This window comes from Argopecten irradians, chromosome 3 (genome assembly GCF_041381155.1).
Source record: "Argopecten irradians isolate NY chromosome 3, Ai_NY, whole genome shotgun sequence".
Taxonomy (NCBI): Eukaryota; Metazoa; Mollusca; class Bivalvia; order Pectinida; family Pectinidae; genus Argopecten; species Argopecten irradians.
Window position 1 is genome coordinate 17,762,076 of NC_091136.1, and position 13,831 is coordinate 17,775,906.

Below are 13,831 nucleotides of genomic sequence, written 5' to 3' on the forward strand. Positions count from 1 at the left end.
TGTATTTGTAAACGGTTCAGGGTTAATAGTCTTACTTATAGAAAAACGACTTCAACTCTAACCAATAACATAAATAACATACAAACCAATGCAAGTGGCACATGACAAAGGATGCCGTGGTACAGACATGAATATTTAATTCCATTGACAGAGGGCATGGAAAGTATATATAATATTATGTGTGACATATGAACATAAGTCTGCATACATAAATGTATATTTACAGATGTATTTACAGAATTACATAATGCGAAAATATATGGGCATCTATTATGAAAAGCTTACATGATAATATTAAAACCCTTTGTTATATAAATATCACATTTACATGTTGTTGGTTAAATCATGATTGACGTTTAAATATTATGCGACAGCTTTGATAAGGAGCGTTAAATGCTTCAAGGACCATGATTCAAGCCTCTAGAAAAATTGCAGTTGGACTTATTTTTTGGGTCTCGGCAAAGCATTATATATGAGTAAGGGCCAAGTGAATGTTCCATTTTAGTTACAGTGACCTTTGACCCTAGGACATCTTTATTTTTTATACCAAGCAGTCGGTAATTTTTGTGGGGATGAAATTTTCGTGGGATACTGGTTTGAAAATGAATTGTGAAAATAAAACATAGTGTTAATCGAACATATATCAATAACCAGATAACAAAAGTTGGATTAGTAAAAGCTTAAATATTCTCTTTTCTTTAGACAAAACCTAGGTTTTTTGAATCACAATAATAACCAGCAGTTAAGTATCATTAAAATTGGATATGATAAGTGGAATAATAATTTACCAATATCAAGTTTATTGTCAATAATGCCAAACACCAATACAAACACTTCTTCCTGACTGACTTTCTTCTTCCTAATGTCTCCCCTGACACTTCCTCACGTTTGGCCTTCTGTTTAGCGCTCGCCCATGTGAGGTAGGTTATGAGTTTCTGTTCCCTGGCCGAGACACACCAAAGTCTATAAAAGTGGTAGTTTCTGCTCCTGCTAAGCGCTCAACATTAATAGAGTGGGACGACTGGTTCACCCGTTGACAGAATAATGTGACCGTGTGGGGTGTGTTGCTTGGTGTCTTCGGCGGCATGTTTCAGTGATATAGCACTATAAAAAGGTTAATAGTTTAACTATACAAGACGACATAACATGAATATACCGCAGTCTTCCAAAATATGCCCCGTGCACGTCATACACACTACAAACGGCATACATGGGAGGCGTCCTTACACGACAAACCAGTAAAAATAGTTCAAATGAGTGTTCATTGTTTTCGTATAGTTAAGATATTTGTTTACCATATAACTACAATAATCTACATTTAGAAGAATCTCAACATCAAGATCTAGCGAATTCCGCCAGTTTGTCATGACCTCATTAATAAAACATACACGGCCAAAATCACTGTATCTCAGGCGTATTATATGATAAATCTATATATATATATCGTTTTTTGTAACATGTTTAGTCATGGTAGCATAGGAATATTATAAATTGACAATTTTATCACGCATGACAGCACATACGTTATTGTCAATACGTAACGTTAATCTATTATGAAATGCGCAGTCAACAATAATATGTGAGCAGGTTCATATTGTGAACTCCATCAGAAAATCTCAATACGCCCTGTATTGTTCTCAATACAAGATATTATGCAGTAAAGGTATGATATGTGTATACATTTATTTTCAGCGAGTATCTTCATTGTGTTGTATAAAGGCTGTGATACTTTGGTTGCTTTTTCGTGTGACCTTGATTTATCAATATTTTTGCCAAAATTCTTCACAACATATCTTGTTATACCAACAATGACAAAATAAAGACTAAGAACAATGAACCCCTCGACAACAAATCCGTAACACAGCCATATCTCACCAAACCTCTCGACCAAATTACCCAGTAACACAGGGATAACTGATGCACCGATACAGGCAGATACAAATGTATCATGAAAACCGAAGAAACACATCCCGTCACTGGGATAAAATATTCATTTGTCCATGTGAAAATCAGAGAAAATAACGTAGCTTTGAACACGCCATGAGCACAACATGAAATCCATATACCTTCTTCATAATGATACAATGAACTGACCAGCAACCCCACAAAGGTCAGAAATACGAACACACTAATTATACCGGCATAAACAATAGTGTTTACACATTTCATGAATAGAGATACAATGTACAACTGCTACTAGACCACATATATTTGTAACGGCAGTGATCAACGTGCCATCTGATGACGACCAATTCAGATAACAAACAGAGAATACGGTCAGATACGATTGCTAAACAAATAATTTTAATTTTAGATGATGGCTCTCTACTATTACGTACGTGTTTTGTAGATTCGTTGGATTTCTCTAGGTCACTTGACAAGTGAAGAGATTTTATCTCATCTTCTGAATGCTTTGTATAAACATCCTTGTTGCTGTCTGCATACTGATTTTGTTTATAAACAAAAAAATAATATGAAAAATGATATCGATATGCAGCCCACCAGAAAAGCGGTTAGGGAATACGGGATATATATATTCTAGACTGGACGTTTAACGGTAATGTAACATCTGTTTCATTTGTAATGTTAAATGTGTGGTTAAAGGGTTCGTGTTTAAAATCATATGGATCCAATGAATTATTTGTGACATAGTTTTATTGTCATTTATAGTGATGTGTGCTGTTGATGTACGCTGCTCTGGTATATCCATCAGGAATGGGGCCGCCAATAGAGGCGCAACCAAGCCACCAATATTTAGATTTAGTTCAAGACAAGAATAGCATGCGACTGTCCTTCTATATAATGAGAATCTCAGAATTCCCAACTGTAACAAGATACAACATATAGCCTTAGATATATCGACATTTTGATGACATCAAATGTCTTTGGTACTTTAAAAACGTATTCCACAATAATTTCGTTAAAATAAGGGTGTTGATTACGTGTTACAATGTACTTATTTTGTATCTCTAAAGATCATTGTCTCAATGGACATTTAAGATTACTACATAACTAAAACAACTGTTTAAATAGCTTTCAAGCTCGAAGGATAGTACTGGAAAAGTTTTATTGGTATTCATCAAATTAATGATTGTTTTTTAGTTGTTTTTTTTCCAGTTTCATTTCTATTTTTGTCTTATTTTGACGATCAAGACTGTGTATTTTACGTATATTTGTACCTTAAGAATACAAAACGTTGTTAAAAACAAATAAATATGACAAGCTATATACTTATTTATGTAGTAATAAAACGGATATAACTAAATGCCAAAAGTATCTCAAATCTTTTATCTATATATCAGGATATCTAATGTCAAGAAGCCATTATGTAAATTCCTATATTCGGTTCTTTTTCCGAAACCAAAGCCGTGTACTTACTCGTATCTACAACTCCCTGACAACATCCTTTTACGTTATCAATCACAATTAGTATCCATTATATGGAACACCACGGAGTTATAGTCATAGCTACAGTTAAAACGGCAAGGGATAATCCAAATATCAACTTCCACTCAACCTTCTCAGCTAATCCAGCCGCCAATGCAATGAGCCGATCGCATAACCGATAAATAATGACGTGAAAATCCATGAGCCAAGTTCTAGATCCAGCTGGCAGATCTGCTGGATATCAGGAAAACAGGGGCTAATAAGACCGCGACTTACACCCTAAAGTAATAAAAAAACGTTTAATATATAAAACCAATTTGAAAATAAAATTATGAATGAATGCACAAATAATATAATGGCACGCACAACGACATAGATACATACTATGATTAAAAATGAAGAGTAAATACTGATGGAATACAGAATGTATTGTCGTCTTTTGTTATCCTTCCTACTTCCGCCTCTGGGAAATTCCTGTTTGTCTCCATAATGCTGATGACGTCACACTCGTTTAATCGAGATTTCAATTGAAGATGATTATGTTCAAAATACAAATTTCAGTTCGTCAGAATCACAAAATTAAACTGTAGTGTCGATCTGCAAGACCAAATACCTGTGGGTTTATTAGAAAATCTTTAGTAAAATGTATGTAAAGACGATGTAAGGGAGACAACTAGTGAATCATCACTTCGTATATATGTGGTTACCTAATACTTTTTATATAGTTTTCTTAGTTAATGCACTACCTTATAACGCTGATATTACCGTGGTTAATATTTTTTTTACAATACTTGTTTTTCTTAGCTACTTAGATACGTTCCCTTATAACGCTTGCATTTTCTTAGTTGATTAATGTATTTCCTTATAACACGTCACTTAGAAGTTGCTCGGCAAAAATGGCTAAAGCTAGCGTATCTGACCCTATCAATGTCCATATCCATATAATTGCATCCTCTTAGCTAAGAAGCGTGCTTCTTTATATGCTTAAATTGAAATCCTATTCTAAGTCAGGTTTAAAACTAAAGAAAATTGCACAAAAGACATATTAATGCGATTAGAAGAGGAACTTATTTATATTAGTACATCATGTGACAGAATACTGGATTCTGATTGGCTACACACATGGGTACTATGCAATAGTGCCCGGACAAGCGGGCAATAGTGCCCGGACAAGCGGGCACAATTGAAGTGGCGGGAAATTCAACGTGAATGCATTGTTACGTCACCATTATTACATGAGGTCATTATAACGTTGCGCTTCGACCAAGATGTCAAGATGGCGGACAGGCTGTTGTTTGCGGGGATGGAAGCAAATGTTGCTTTTCTACAAAAGACAGTTCACTAATGCTCTATATTGATTTACTTTAAACCTTCTAAAGCTGAATCCCGCTTTTATAGAATCCCGTATTTCTGTGACAATTCATATGTTGTAATTTTAATGTAACAACGTGGTGTGGAAATGAAGATAGCGTCGCGAGGTTTCGCTTGACGTGCTTCTATTTCGATGACATGAAAAACGGTCTCATGTCAGGGTGATGTACTAAACACATTATGGCCTGGTTGAGAGGGCACTATTGCCTCATAGTATTGTCTCATGATGATATAGTGTCCTCGCCTTCAGGTCGGACACTATTCCATCCCTCGACAATACTATGAGGCAATAGTGCCCATTCAACCAGGCCATAATAGATATATATCATATTGATTAAACCGAGACAGCTACTCCAGTATAACGTTAACCTAGGCCTATGTTTACTACTGAGTATTTGTTACATTACATATGTTTATACAAAAACGTTATTAACAATCAAATCACAGGAACAAAGTTCAGCTAACCTTCTCGATACTATGGTAGTACAATTACACCAGAATTCCTTCTACAAATATCTCAAAACTTTAGGTACCCGGTTTTCACGTCTGGAAATAACCTAAAATACACCGTCGACCTTTATCGCTATTTTTTAGTTGTAAAGACAAACAACATTACTTTAATTGTGATATTTAGTGGATTGCATTATAATAAAACGTTAGCAAAAATCAGTATGTATTGGAGACGGGGGTCCTCGAAATGTAAATAGCCGATGAGTAAGTTTGCCGCTGTCACACTTAATTGTCAAGCAATCTTCATATACCAAAAGAAAGGATTCTCTGCGTGGAAGATTTAATGAAATAAACTATATAGCATTAACAGGAAAACGTCGGTTTCTGCAGGGCCTTATTGGTCTCGTAACTATTGTAAACTTATGAATTAGTTTAACGTCCTATCAACAGTCAGGGTAACTTAGAACATGCCAGGTTTGTTGGTGGAGGAAAGCTGGAGTATCCGGAGAAAAACCACCGACCATCGGCTGTACCTGGTAACTGACCCCCACATGGGTTTCGAACTCGCGACCCAGAGGTGGAGGGCATGTAGTAATATATCGGGACATCTTAACCACTCGGTCACATTAGCAAACAATGATAATAACAAACTATGATAACAATTTGATAATATGAATGGATAATGCTCCTCGCAGTTGGTATATGTGGACTGATTTCTTGTCCTTAGCCCTCTCTCTATACTTCAACAGATAATATGCATCTCATTGCAGTATACACCTAGAAGTACTCCTCACATTTGATATATACCGTCTTTGCATATATGCATATATTTGTTGGCACATAAATTCTGAATGAACAGGTGCAAAATGTATATGTGCAGACAGCAACCCAACTAATGAATGCAAAATTATATGCGGACATATTTCAAATAATTGCATAATGTTATTTACATAATCTAATTTGTATTCTGGTTGATACCAAATTCAAATCAAAAAACGTACGCGAAACGAAATCATTTCATGTGACGTTAACGACTATATGCCAAGCAAAATAATAAATGATTAGTCCTATCAGCCTATTTGTGTTTTTTTCACTTCGGTGGCAACATGTTGACTAAATTCTAATTCTGAGTCGAATGTTATTCCTAGATCTTTTGATAGAGTCCACTTGTTCGACACCATCCATGGTGTATCTCTGTTTAATGTTGTGGTGCCCTGGGTATCGAAGTTCTTTTTGGTTTGTTTGGTTTTAAAAAAAAATCGGTATCCTGGGATGATGCAACAGCAAAATAACTCATTTTTTTTAATAATCTTTATTTCTAATACATATACAGCGTATGTAAATACAATGTATTGTTCAATCACGGAAATTCGGTTTCTTTTTTAATATAATATAATATAAGGAGTCATGTCAACCGAATATCAATACTTTGGATCCACTACCTTTTCTGAATTTATTCCACAACACCAGAAATCATTCAATAAATGTACGTGCGAATTAATTCGTTTCAAAGGGTATCTTCGTTTTCTTTAATAAAAAATTCTTTTATGGAAATAGTTGTTTCGTATGAATTTGATTTATCAATATTTTTGCCAAAATTCTTCACAACATATCTTGTTATACCAACAATGACAAAATAAAGACTAAGAACAATGAACCCCTCGACAACAAATCCGTAACACAGCCATATCTCACCAAACCTCTCGACCAAATTACCCAGTAACACAGGGTTAACTGATGCACCGATACAGGCAGATATCATGAAAATCGACGAAATTCGACCCGTCACTGAGATTATATATTCATTTGTCCAAGCGAAAATCAGAGAAAATAGCATTGCTCTGAATACACCATGAACGCTACAGGAAATCCATATCCCCTGCTCTTGTTGATATTCAGAACTAATTAGCAAACCCACAAAGGTCAGGAACACAAGCACACAATTTATCCCGGCATAAACAATAGTGTTTACACAATTCATGAAAAGAGATACAACAATTGCTACTAGACCACATATATTTGTTACGCCAGTAATCAAAGCGCCATCTGACGGCGACCACTTCAGATAGTCAACAGAGAAAATAGTCAGATACGAAACGAACGTTTCTTCGACTCCGGTATAAAACAGCAAGAAAGCACTTATTATTGCCAGTGAAAGTCCTTTAATTCTAACTGGTAGATCTCTGCGATTACGTCCAGGGATGTTGGCGACTTCTTTGGTTTTCTCTGGGCCCTTTGACAGGTCCAGAGATTTGAACTCGTCTTCTGAGTCCCTAATAACAATTTCTTTGTTGCTATCGGTAAACTGATCTTGTTTATAAATGTAAAACAATATGAGAAATGATATAGATATGCAGCCCATGAGGAATGCAGTTAGTGTATAGGGGATATAGATTTTCGACTGGAAATTTAATGGGGATATTACAACCGTTTTATTGATGATGTTAAATGAACGGTTAAAGGGTTCGTGTTTAAAAGCAGATGTATCCAATGAATTAATGTGTGACATAGTTTCATTATCATTTATAGTGACGTTTGTAGTTGTTGTATGCGGCGGGGGTATATCCATCAGGAATGGGGCCGCAATCAGAGGCGCCACAAAACCACCAATACTGAAACTGAGTTCGAGACAAAAGAAAAGCAGACGGCTGTCCTTCCATATGAGGAGAATCTCAGAATTGCCAACTGTAACAAGAAACATGAAGAAGCGTTTAGTGTTCCTCAGGGGCGTAGCTTACAATATAAAAAAAGTTATTTATGGCAATTGCCGGCCGAAGAAATTGTCGAAAAATGATACCTCGCAAATTATAGTGACACAGACTACATTCTACTCAGTTCGGAAAAAAGGAATAGGCCATTTCATTTAATATGGGATTATTGTCCCAAACAAAATCCAATGACTGAAAAGGTCAAAAGGTCAAGACATTTTTGGTTGGCGATGAAAAAAATATAATTATAATGAAACAAAGAGCATGTCCCTTACAAAGGTGATGACACATACTTACTTGTATCTACAATTCCCTGAAAAAATCCTTGTACGATATGAATCACAATCATTATCCAATATATGGAACACCACGGGGTCACAGTCACGGCTACTGTTAATACGGCGAGTGATGAACCGAATGTCAACTTCCTGTCAATCTTCTCCGATAATCCAGCCGCCAATGAGCCGAAGCCGTAGCCGATAAATAACGACGTGAATATCCATGAGCCGAACTCTAGATCTATCTGACAGATTTGCTGTATGTCAGGAAAAGAGGGGCCAATCAGAGCACGATTCCAACCCTAGAGTTATAAAAAAGTCATACAATCACTTTAAAGACTTCTTTTTGCTGCGACTGAATTTCAAATTTCGATGTTTACCTACTTTTCACACGTCGTTTTCATTTCGCAATATTGACACGATTGTTTTGGGTATTTTTATTTGTTTGTTTATTTGGGGTTTTTATGTTTACGCCGATTTTTCACCTTCTTACTGTTCGCAAAATTTGATCAAACACGAAAACCGATGGCTTACAGTAATTTCAAGAGAGTGAGCAAAAGACATCTATACCTACAATCATCAAAAATGTAGAGTAGATACTGATGGAGTACAGAATTTGGTGTCGTCTTGTATTAGACTTCCTACTTCCGTTTCGTGGAGAATTCCGTTCGGTGGCCATATTGATGATGACGTCACAGTCCCTCGGTAAATTGATATTTCAATTTGACTTTTCACATGATGATTCTGTTCTTGTTATCAGTGTCCCAGCGCTTAAAAATGCGGTAGATCTAGAAGAAAAGAGTTTCAAGTTAAGTATCATTTCTTTGTTATAAGCATAGTCTATGAAATGAATAAAGTTTGTATTTATATTGTAATATTTCCGTTACTTTCTTGGATGTTCTGTGCGTATCAGCAACTTTGTCCGTGCATATATAAGCGATTTTTTTTTCTTTGATTACTAAAAAGATCAACAAGCGTGTGTCTGCTTCTATCATATAAAGCAATTTTAAAACGAGCCAAAGTGGATAAAATTTAGACTATGCTTTGTCTCGGCCAGGAGACAGAATCCAGAGCGTACCTCACACGGACGCAAGACTTAAGATACAAGGTCAGGCGGTGTTAAGGGAGACGTTAGGAAGAAGAAAGTCGATTAGGAAGAGGAAAATATACGGTGTTAGAGAGGAAAAGTCAACTTACCTTAACCAAGATTTTGACAAAATTTCGTAATCATTTAAAACCGTAGCCTATCAGCATCTTTCAAAGTTAAAGATACTGGACACAAAGTGTTTCGTTTTTAGGAACAACACAGCAAAATGAAAATGTTTGGGATATTAATATCATCCGTTTTCTTCATCAAACTCAAAAAGTTTTGCTGGTGGAAATAAAGATTGACCTACTCTGTCAGGTATCTTTGACACTAATCACGTTATGTGATGCTTTGGTGCCCGATCAATGATGTCATAATGCGTACATGTATACTCCCGCTTTATGTGTATGTCTATGTGAAATAATGACAGTAGTTTACATAAACCACTCAATATTTTAGTTGATTTACTTACTTACACGTTATGTCATGTTTGTAACATGCGTTATCACTTGTATTTTATCTACATACATCTTATTCCCTTCACACTTCAAAAACAATTGAGTAGATGCATTCTCATAAGTGAGACTCCCAGTCACATTCGACTTCAGGTATATTCATCTTTGCCCTTGGACGTTGAATTCTCACCGGTGGCATTTAGTGCTACTCTTTGATTCTCTAGCTGTTGTCAGTCAGTTGCATCATGAATAGTTATGCATACTTGGTACAAAAACGATGGTAATAGACAATCTCTAACATCGAATACATCCGTATTTAGTGTTTACATTGGCTTCCGTATTTGAATCCAAGTACAGAAATTACAAATTCTTTTTTATGAATTTAAGTAATTGCGACAGAAAATTTCATAAATATCACCGATTTGTAAACAGTATTTTGCTGTTCCAATCAGTCAGAATCGCTTTGAAGGAAGGCGCCCGCGACCTCGCAATATCTAGTCTGTTTACTGGGATTCTGTAAAATACCACCATTATTCAAGACCGTTTTGTGGCCGTTGTTTAACAACATTTCCAAAACTCAGAAATACCATTTTGTATGTTTTTATTTAGCCGTGTTATACATTTCGTTCAAGAACGATAACTCTACTATAAAAGTTATCTTTCTTTGTCTTAATTTCATATTCAAATCCTTAGCGTGTCGACACCTAATGCTGGAGACTGGAGTGTTTTGTTTTAGGAACAACACGGTAAAATGAAATATACTCTCTAATTAGTTAATATCAAATAATATAAATCAAGTTTCATTTTATGTCACATACAAATGTAGTATGCTATCATCACCATATGTGCAGGCTACATGATATCAGAGTAATAGATATGCAAAATATCGCGGGTTTAAATTTCATCTTACCTTCCCAATCGTATCGCAAGTAGGTCACATGTCATTCTAAAGATAACACACAATGTCAGATACCCGGTCCTTCAAACCATGGCCAGATGATAACTTCAAATATGGTGTATATAACGATTATTGCAAGTGGTTGAGATCACAGGGACCTGGCACGAATGTTTTTAACCAACAGTATCTATAATATCTATGTGTATACTTTTGGTTCAAAAATTCTTAACCAACAGTATACATATATATTTATTATACTATTTTTAATATATATATGTTTACTGTTGGTTAAAAAATTTCGTGCCAGGTCCCTATGGTTGAGATATCTGTATTAGCGTGTTCTACATTTATGACGTACATTGTACATTGTCGGTCAGACAACATGCCTTAGTTGCAAAGTATGGTTACAAGAGGCAGGGGCGTTTTTGAAAGATAATACTTGCTAAAACTCGGCTTCTAAAATAGTAAGTTTCGCTGATACAATCTCTATTAAAAGGAGGGTTACGTATACGATTTTCTTTGGACTTATCCGTACTGAACATTTTTTTATCTAATGTAAAATGCCCTATTATTTATTCTACCATGGCGTTATAACACCATATGGACCTTACTGAGGTCTATAAGTGGGCTTCACTACGCGACGTGTTGATGAAATGTGAGAGACTACACCCACCCTCCGATTATCTGAATGTTTGCAGCAATGACATAAAAATTGAGCAGAAATATAAACATGAGTAGATTTGGTAATAATGTCTGACGTCTATTGGTAAGTTCTTGACTCATTAACCTCATTGAGTTCCTAAGCTTACCTTCTAGTTTCTGCTCAAGCGCCTCGATTCTGGCCGCTAAATAATTTGTTTGTGCTCGGACTCGCCTAAAAACCACATGATTGCCGATAGTGTCGTCACACTATTTCCTAGTTGCATTGGAATCGTCCTTCTTCTTCTGTTCTTTGGCGAATTCTGCTGGTCTACCGTTCTATTCCTGTAACTCTGGTTACCAAAGAAGAGGCAGAATATCCAATTTTATTGATCTTCTTAAAATGTGTCTCAAACACATCAATTCTCCTATCTAAGCCCTTCATCAAAATCACCGCATTGTGGTTGTCGATCTTCCATGGTATTGCCTAACCTGTGACAATGACAGAATGACAATGACAATGATTTCATTCTCATAAATATACAAACAGTAGTGTAGAGAATATATAGACAGGACACATACATATAAACTGCATTAACAATGAAATAGCACAGTACAGATCACACATCTGCAATATGTATGGTATACTGTTTATATTAAGAAACTGAATGAAGTCTCTTGTATACTATTTATAAATTTTGAAAGTGAAATAAGTTCATTGTCGTCTACAAAATTACAACAAGGACATAGTCATTCAGATCCCCCGCCAGTGGAGATATCAAAGCTGAAGTAAGTTTGATTGTGGAGACTTTTGTGTATGAAAAAAAAAACAGGAAAAAGTGCAAAAAATGAAAACCTGAAAATAGCAAAAGGTACTACTAGACCATAAAATGAATGTGTCTATGATGTGGAAATATCTCTGCTGGTTTTAGAGTTATGCTCCGGAAATGAACCTGCTACAAAAATATGATATTTTCAGCAATGTTTCTATGGTTACAGAAAAAAGCACAAAAAAAACCCTAAAAATAATAAAAAGCACTACTAGACCATAAGAACAAGGTGTCTATGAAGTTTCATGGAAATATCTCTGCTGGTTTTAGAGTTGTGCTCCGGAAACGATTCTTACACAAAAATCTGCCATTTTCAGCAATGTTTCAATGGTTACAGAAAAAAAGCACAAAAAGTGAAAACCTTAAAATAGCAAAAGGCACTACTAGACCATAAGACCAATGTGTCTATGAAGTTTCGTGGAAATATCTCTTCTGGTTTTAGAGTTATGCTCCGGAAACGAACCTGGTACAAAAATATGATATTTTCAGCAATGTTTCCATGGTTACGGAAAAAATGCAAAAAAATGCAAACCTAAAAATAGCAAAAGGCACTAATAGGCCATAAGACCAATGTGTGCATGAAGTTTCGTGGAAATATCTGGTTTTAGAGTTATGCTCCGGAAACCATTCGTACGGACGGACGGACAGACGGACGGACGGACGGAACCCATTTGTATATCCCCCGCCAACTTCGTTGGGCGGGGGACAAAAAGTATCAAATTTAAATAATTTTAAATAACACGATGCTTCGTTCCGAAATAACTGTCACACCAGAGACTGAAGTGCCAAAGGATATAATGGAGCTTGTGGACTTTGAGACCAATCCTGACCATGATAATGAGATGGATGGTGCTGAGGAAAACAAGTGTCAGCTGTGTTAGTGGGGAGGAGAGGCCAGCTTCAGATGATAGGATGAACACTATTCCTGTCATGGCTAGCGCTACACCTAATGGAAATGATGTGATACATAGGCCATGACCATACCGGCGAGTAGATATTCATTAATGGCAAATATACTTAGACAATTTTAGTGGTAACCAAAGATATATGCCACACGGACAGCAGTTTCATCAAGGTCCACATGGTATGTACCCAACTATCCCATGCAGTATATCTAATGGCGTGTATGGTGGATTATAACCCGCAAATATGCCACAGCTACCACCAGGGTAACCTGAGGGATACCAGATGTTCCCCTATGCATACTGGCCAGGTATGTACCCAAACTATGGTTACCCAACGTCACCTCCACCAGGATACCGGACACCTCCACAGCCTCAGCACTTATGCTGCAAGGTCGAGTAAAACCTCAAGTTCAAGTTTTGCCTTAAGGTCATTTTGGAGAACAATCCTATGATCACTTCCAAGGAAATACTCAATATGTACGGCCAGAACAACCTCAAGGTCATGTATCACCTGAAGGTCAAATTAAAGTACACCCGCAATGTTAGCACCACGGGGAACTTGAAGCTGAATACAAAAGGCTGTCCCAAGAGCAACCTGAAGGTCAGATGACTCCTAAACAGAGTCAAGTGCCATCCCAAGGTGAACTACTTATCCAAGGTCAAATACTACAGAAACATCAACCCGGAGGACAGTCAGTAGACCAGACACCAGGTCAGCCAGTGTACCCGACACAAGGTTAACTTGGATACCAACCACAAGATCAACCTCATAGTGAAATGTATGATCAACTTGAGGGTCATGTCCAAGATCAACCTCACCCAG

The 13,831-nt window shown here is 36.4% G+C and overlaps 1 protein-coding gene and 1 pseudogene across 1 annotated transcript; both read right to left on the minus strand.

Moving 5' to 3' along the window:
- Nucleotides 1-1,606: 1,606 nt before the first annotated feature.
- On the minus strand, nt 1,607-5,816 carry LOC138319513 (sodium-dependent glucose transporter 1-like; annotated as a pseudogene).
- A 723-nt stretch (nt 5,817-6,539) lies between these two features.
- LOC138319944 (sodium-dependent glucose transporter 1A-like) lies at nt 6,540-9,066 on the minus strand. The gene is made up of 3 exons (XM_069263051.1): nt 8,769-9,066; nt 8,214-8,496; nt 6,540-7,893 (listed from the first exon to the last, which is right to left on the minus strand). Exons 1-3 carry the CDS (start codon nt 8,871-8,873, stop codon nt 6,716-6,718), a joined length of 1,566 nt encoding a protein of 521 aa, XP_069119152.1. The 5' UTR covers nt 8,874-9,066; the 3' UTR covers nt 6,540-6,715.
- Between the last annotated feature and the right edge of the window lie 4,765 nt (nt 9,067-13,831).

Excerpts from the sequence above, each read along its gene's own strand:
- LOC138319944 (XM_069263051.1), bottom strand. The coding sequence starts at position 8,873 with ATGGCCACCGAACGGAATTCTCCACGAAACGGAAGTAGGAAGTCTAAT. Across the intron at positions 8,497-8,768 it reads ACTCTACATTTTTGATGATT|GGTTGGAATCGTGCTCTGAT; the intron begins GTAGGTATAGAT and ends TTATAACTCTAG. Across the intron at positions 7,894-8,213 it reads TCAGGGAATTGTAGATACAA|TTGGCAATTCTGAGATTCTC; the intron begins GTAAGTATGTGT and ends TTCTTGTTACAG.